Here is a 6748-nt window from a genome sequence, read left to right on the forward strand (position 1 = left end):
GGGCCGGCGGGAGGCGCGGCCCGGCGGGAGGCGCGGCCCGGGGCGCGGGGCCGGCGGTAATTGCGGCGCGGCCGCCGCGGGCCGGAGCCGAGAGTTTTCTCCCCGCGCGCTGACTGACACGCGCCCCGCGCCCCCGCGCCGGCCCCTCCGCGCAGCCTGATTGGCTGCCGGGCCGCTCCGGGCCGCTCCGCCCGCGCCCTCATTGGGCGAGCGCCGCCGCCAGCGGTACTTCAAAGCGGGCGCTGCCCGCACTTAGGCAGAGTTTGGCCCCGCCGCGCCGGAGTGTCCTTAGCGCCGCCGGGCAGCGCGGGGCGCTCACCGAGCGCCATCCCCTCCGCCCCACCGCCCAGCCCACGGACGTGCTATGGCTACGTCTATCCTCGGGGTAAGTCGCACCGCGCGCTTCCTCGCGGCTCCCCCCTGGAAAAACTGTCGTTGCCTCCGCGTTGTGGCTGCCCCTCGCGCAAATCGCGTGGACCCGCGGATGGGAGGTGATGCCGGCCCGCCTCGGGGGATTTCATTGCGGGCTGCCTATCGGGTCGTTCCCAAAGAGTTTAGCCTGGAAACTCGCTGGGCCGGAGAGAAGCCGCGATGCTTCCGCTTTCTTTTGTTTAGTTGTCGGTTTGGTTTGGGATTTTTTTGTTTGTTTGTTTGTTTTTTTAACTCGAACTACGCTCGATTCCCAAAGATTTTCGCCGGCCCGGCGTTGCACGAGGCGACAGTCGGAAAGCTCCGCACGCTGCTCGCCTTGCTGCCATCTCTTTTTTTCCGTCACTCCTGTACGGTTTGCTCGAGGAGACGCCGCATTTCGTTCCCACGGGATTTTTGGTTTAACGGCGGTACGCTCGAGCAGCCCACTCGGAACACGCGTGTCGCTTGTCCCCGTCGGGACCCGCTTGCGATGTAAATTTCTCGGGCGATGAGACCGGTCCCCGGCGGAAAACGAGTTGTGTCGAGCGTGGCAGGGCTGGAGCCTTCCTCTAAAATAAGAGAAAACTTTTCCGCGGTGCCGCTCGTTGTGCCGCGGTTCTACCCGCGCCGCCGTGTCCCCGCGGGAGCCTGGCGAGGTGGCAAGGGGTTAGGCTGACGGGCCGGCTTTGTCTCTTCCCGCAGGAAGAGCCGAGATTTGGAACGACTCCCCTGGCCATGCTGGCCGCCACCTGCAACAAGATCGGCAACACTAGTCCCCTGACCACCCTGCCCGAGTCTAGCGCCTTCGCCAAAGGGGGCTTCCACCCCTGGAAACGCTCCACCTCCAGCTGTAACCTGGGCTCCAGCCTCTCGGGCTTCACGGTGGCCACGAGTAGGGGTTCCAACGGACTGGCCAGTGGCACGGGCACCGCCAACAGCGCCTTCTGCCTGGCTTCCACCTCGCCCACTTCCTCGGCCTTCAGCAGCGACTACGGCGGCCTCTTCTCCAACTCGGCGGCGGCGGCGGGCGTGTCCCCGCAGGAGCCCGGCGGGCAGTCGGCCTTCATCTCCAAAGTGCACAGCTCGGCGGCCGAGAGCCTCTACCCGCGGGTGGGCATGGCGCACCCCTACGAGTCCTGGTACAAGTCGGGCTTCCACTCCACGCTCTCGGCGGGCGAGGTGGCCAACGGAGCGGCCTCCTCCTGGTGGGATGTGCACACCAACCCGGGCTCCTGGCTTGAGGTGCAGAACCCGGCGGGGGGGCTGCAGAGCTCGCTGCACTCGGGCGCCCCCCAGGCCTCGTTGCACTCCCAACTGGGCACCTACAACCCCGACTTCAGCTCCCTCACCCACTCCGCCTTCAGCTCCACCGGCCTGGGCTCCACGGCCGCCTCGCACCTGCTCTCCACCAGCCAGCACCTGCTCACCCAGGAGGGCTTCAAGCCCGTGCTGCCCTCCTACACGGACTCCAGCGCGGCGGTGGCGGCGGCCAGCGCCATGATCTCGGGCGCCGCCGCCGCCGCCGCCGGGGGCGGCTCGGCCCGCTCCGCCCGCCGCTACTCGGGCCGCGCCACCTGCGACTGCCCCAACTGCCAGGAGGCCGAGCGGCTGGGGCCGGCGGGAGCCAGCCTGCGGCGCAAGGGGCTGCACAGCTGCCACATCCCCGGCTGCGGCAAGGTGTACGGCAAGACCTCGCACCTGAAGGCGCACCTGCGCTGGCACACGGGCGAGCGGCCCTTCGTCTGCAACTGGCTCTTCTGCGGGAAGCGCTTCACCCGCTCCGACGAGCTGCAGCGGCACCTGCGGACTCACACGGGCGAGAAGCGCTTCGCCTGTCCCGTCTGCAACAAGCGCTTCATGCGCAGCGACCACCTGAGCAAACACATCAAAACGCACAACGGGGGCGGCGGGGGCAAAAAGGGCAGCGACAGCGACACGGACGCCAGCAACCTGGAAACGCCGCGCTCCGAGTCCCCCGACCTCATCCTGCACGAGGGGGTGGGCGCCGCCGCCCGCGGACCGGGCAAGGAACCTACCGCGGGGCCCGGCGACTCCTAGGGGCAGCGCCGCCGGAGCCGCTCGGACTGTGCCCCGCGCCGGACGGAGGGACGCGAGCTGCCCCGCCGCCGACGGCGCCCCGGGCCGCCGCGGGGGCGGGCCGGTGGACGGCGGGGCCGGAGAGGCGCGGCCCTCGTCCCGCCCGGCCAGTAGGTACCGAGTGACACTTTCTTCCGTTTCCCTTTTCTCTTTCTGTTGGAAGGCAAGCATCCTAAGAGAGGCTTAAGGTGAGAAATACAGCTGCAACTCTGAGACGGTCCCTCTGTATCTCATAAACATCTGTATAAATAGGGTTCAAAAAAGAAGAAAAACAGAAAAAAAAAAAAAAAGAAAACCAGATCGTGTTCCCTTATTTTTCTTGTAAATGTTGATCTGATAGGGGGTTGGGGGATTTTTTTTATTTTAAATTGGTGAATTCCTGAAATTCAGGGAGGTTTTCGGGTTCTGATTATTTTTTTTTATTATTTTAAATTTCTGATGCACTTTGTGGAAGTCAGTATATATGTAAAAGATATTTAAAATGTTGAGTTAACACTTCACTCAAATACACGTAAGTTAAGGTCTCTTAAAGAAATTAAATGCGTTTATCTGTATGGAAAAAAATCTTGACATATTTTCATTTTGGTATTATTAAAGGACTCTGAACAATATACTGACGGGTTTGTTCTTCTTCGTGTCCCCTCCTTCCCCCCCCGCCCAGTCCTCGCAGGGGTCACATTTTTAGTGGGAGCCTTCGTACCCCTTTCCATGGTCCTTACAGTCACTGTGATTAAAAATACAGCCAGCAATGATATAGCTGGGAGGGGATGGGACCGGCCCCCGAGCGAGGCGCACTGAACCACTCTGCTCGATCTTTTCAAACCGCCTTTGCTTTGATTTACTTAAAAAAACCAAACCAAAACAAAAAACCCAAAGAAACAAAAAACCAAATTTTAACCGAGTCCGAGCCCTACTACAGCCGGAAACCATGCTGAGACCTAAGTGTCTTTGGTGGAACCGTCCCCAAAATCGAGTGAAGGCAAACTGTGCTGAGGAAGTATTTATTTAATTTTAAAAGCCTTCAGCGGCACAAGGCTGCCTAGGCTGGGAGGTGATCTCGGGGGAATAAATCGCTAGAGTCAATACTCCGGAAAAGACATTTCATGCCTAAATGAAAATCTTGTTAAATGTTATTAATTTTGACTTAGAGCACACAGCAGCCCCCTGTGCCTTGTATTCCCTTATTAGGGATTCATGTCTTATCAAATATCTAATTAATCTCCTAGACATCATTTGTTCTGGCCAACTTTATCTCAGCTGGTCCACGGGGAAAACTCCGAATATTCTCGGTGACAAAGCTCCCTTGAAGATCCTTTTAATTGTCCAAATTAACTGCACCAAATTTGCATGTCAAACGGTAAAGGGCAACCTAAGATAAAATGTAAACGTTTTAAAAGCCCCAAACTAAGCACTTGATTTGATAACTAGGCTTTTTAATGTTATGGAAGACAACTGCTCCTTTCCTTTTCAAAGACAGTTGATCTATGCAAATAGTGAATTGGAAATGCTTATGTCCCCATGCAGTCAAATGGTCCTTGCATGTTATTTGAATATCAGTGGCTTTGCTATTGAAAAGGTTCAAGGATGCTCTCTGACTTCTTTGTGATTACTCAGTGCAGCGTCTTATTCTGAAGAAAAAAAACTCAGGAATAATTAAAGGCTGGGCTAAGGCCTGGGAACACATTTGGGACAGGAATCTCATTTAGACAGGCTCTTTCAAAATAAGGCACAGTTAAATTGACCAGAAGGCAATTATTGAAATGAAAATTATTTTCACTCCCTTTGTCTTCTGACCACCAACCTAACAACCACAGTATTTTTTTAAAGGCAAATTGTTAAATGAGATAATTGTGTTATTAAAAAAAAAAAAAAAAAAAAAAAAGAGGCTGAGGAAAAAAAAGTTAATTTACTCTGGCCAGTACAGATTGGATGAATACAAATATTTTAATCCTCCATAAAACAGGGAATGCAAATAGCATCGGGAAACGGATTCTGCTGTCGGCCACCAACTGGAATAAAGACGTTGCGTTAAAGAAAATACATCTGCCGTGAATACTAATAACCGCGTCCCACCTCCTCCGCGCCACTGTTGCACAAAAGCGGCCGGGCAGCGCCGGCACCGCCTGTGCCCTGGGGCGGCGGCGGGAGCCCGGCGGGCCGTTCCGCGGACCGGGGGAAGGGAGCCTCCCGGGAGCGGCACCGCGCATCACAGCTGCCGACAGCACCTTCCCCGAGAGCCGTTCCGGAATTTTCTTGGCCAAAAGCATCCCGGCAAGGTGTCTTTCCTCCCTCCCCCGGCCGGGTGCCGGCAGGTTTCCCGGCGGGCAGGGGAGGGGAGCGGGCGCGGGGGACGCGCTCGGGCGGCGGGACCTGTCTATCCTCCCTGCCGGGCGGCCTGGGGGCTGCGCAGGAATGCACCCGCGCGGGGTGCTGGGCAGAAGTCAGCTTTGTTTTCGATTTATAATAAAACACATCAAAGGACACCATCCAGGTCCAGTTTCTGCCAGGCCGAGGTTACAATTCTCAGCTCAGTGATCAAGGACCTTTTTGCATTGCCTTTGCCCCTTCGGGTCAGAAAACGTCCATCACTTACAGACTCCCCAGAAACGAGGAAGGGAGCAGCTCTGGGCCGCAGAGCCGGTTCGTTTAACCAAGAAAATAGAAAGCGTGTCACCTTTTTTGAAAATAAATGACACCATTCTTTCGTAAATGTTGGAGATAATTATATGGTCTGGGGAACTTCTACAAAAAAAAAAAAAATCCAAAACCCTAAAGAACAAACGGTTTGAGAACCGAAAAATAAATCTGATTTCGGTCTTTGAATCCGTAGTTCACCTTTTTACTAAGAGGACGCTAACCAGAGAGCGGGAGAGCACCGGGAACAAGAAGGGTGCCCTCTCGGGCTCCGGCGGGAAGGGAGGCACAGGGGAAGACGGGCTCCCCGCCGCCTTGGCCCCACTTGCCCCGGGCTCGCCCGTGAGCTGAGCCAAGCTCCCATTTACATCCCGCTCCAGCTATTGCTACCCATTCCCATACCTCGCGGACAGAAACTTCCACCCTGCTCCGTGAGCCCGTTAAAACACGGCAAACAGCCAGCCAGCGACGGCAACCACCACAGAAGGGAGCAGGTAAAATGCCAGGAAAAATTATCTACTAAATGTCATTCGATCGCCAGGTCCCCCGTTCGCAGGAAGCGTGTCCCTTGCCCCCCGCGGCGTGTTACAGACACAACGTCTCGTTTTATACTTAAAAGGTAACATTAATGTTTTTGTTCTAATGAGATAATATATAAACACCCGATCTTGTGCCTGGACAGCTTCTTAATTGCGTCTTTTAATTCAAATGGAAACTTTATCTGCGGGAGCTATAATTTATTTGCAGCCAATATCTATCCGTTCGCCAGGATGTCTCCCACCCTTCCAAAACGCAGATGAAGGGAAGCTAACAGACAGCCCGCCCCTTTGAGTAATTGGTGTGCTAAGTGTTTATATTAAGTGAGAATAATTTAGCTACAAATTTCCTCAAGGAATAACATCCTTCACACATTACAGAAAGGCGAGCAGGAACAAGACGGAGCCCGCACACCGGGACGCTCCCGGCGCTGCCCCGCGCGGGGTTGCACGGCGGCTGCCGGGCGCCACCTAGAGGCGCTCCCGCGGCGGCCGCGGGCTGGGGGGCGCGGCCGGGGCGGGCGCGGGGGCGGCGGCGCTGCGCGGCCCGGGCCGCGGCGAGGAGCCGGGAGCGGGAGAGCGGGGCGCTGCGGCGACTGGGGCGGGACGGGGCCGCGGCGGGGCCGGGGAGGGCCTCTGGGAGCGGGCAGGCTAGCGCGAACTTCTCTGGAAGACGGCGGGGCGGGACGGGCCCGCCGCGACCGCGCGCACACCCAGCCCGGGGCAGCCGGCCCGGCCTCGCCGCTCCCCGGGCCGCCAACCGGAGGGGCGACCGGGCCCTCGACGGTCACCGCTCCGCAACCTCCGTGCGGCCCCGCACATGCGGCCGGGCGCGGCTCCCGGCGGACACCCGCCGGCGGGCCCCGGGCGCGGCTCTGCCGCCGCCGCCGCCTCGGCGCCGCTGTTGTTCCACAAACGCGCGGCAGCGCTGCTCCCGAGATGTGCTAATTGGTACCTGGCTGGCAGGGCGCGGGGTCCCTGTCCGCTCCCCGGCACAAAGTAGGCAGCTAGAAAATTTGAAATTGCCTTTCAGCCTAAAGCTGCCTTACCTGAATGTCATAATTACAGTA

General features: G+C 57.9%; 1 protein-coding gene across 1 annotated transcript; it reads left to right on the plus strand.

The window, feature by feature from the left end:
* The first annotated feature begins 267 nt into the window (after positions 1-267).
* SP9 (Sp9 transcription factor) lies at positions 268-2469 on the plus strand. The gene is made up of 2 exons (XM_088059011.1): positions 268-385; positions 1114-2469. The coding sequence occupies exons 1-2, from the start codon at positions 365-367 to the stop codon at positions 2467-2469; spliced, it is 1377 nt and encodes a 458-aa protein (XP_087915137.1). The 5' UTR covers positions 268-364.
* Positions 2470-6748: the final 4279 nt, after the last annotated feature.

This window comes from Pseudopodoces humilis, chromosome 8 (genome assembly GCF_049639895.1).
Source record: "Pseudopodoces humilis isolate 2021_Gansu_Grassland_sample_001 chromosome 8, ASM4963989v1, whole genome shotgun sequence".
NCBI classification, from domain to species: Eukaryota; Metazoa; Chordata; class Aves; order Passeriformes; family Paridae; genus Pseudopodoces; species Pseudopodoces humilis.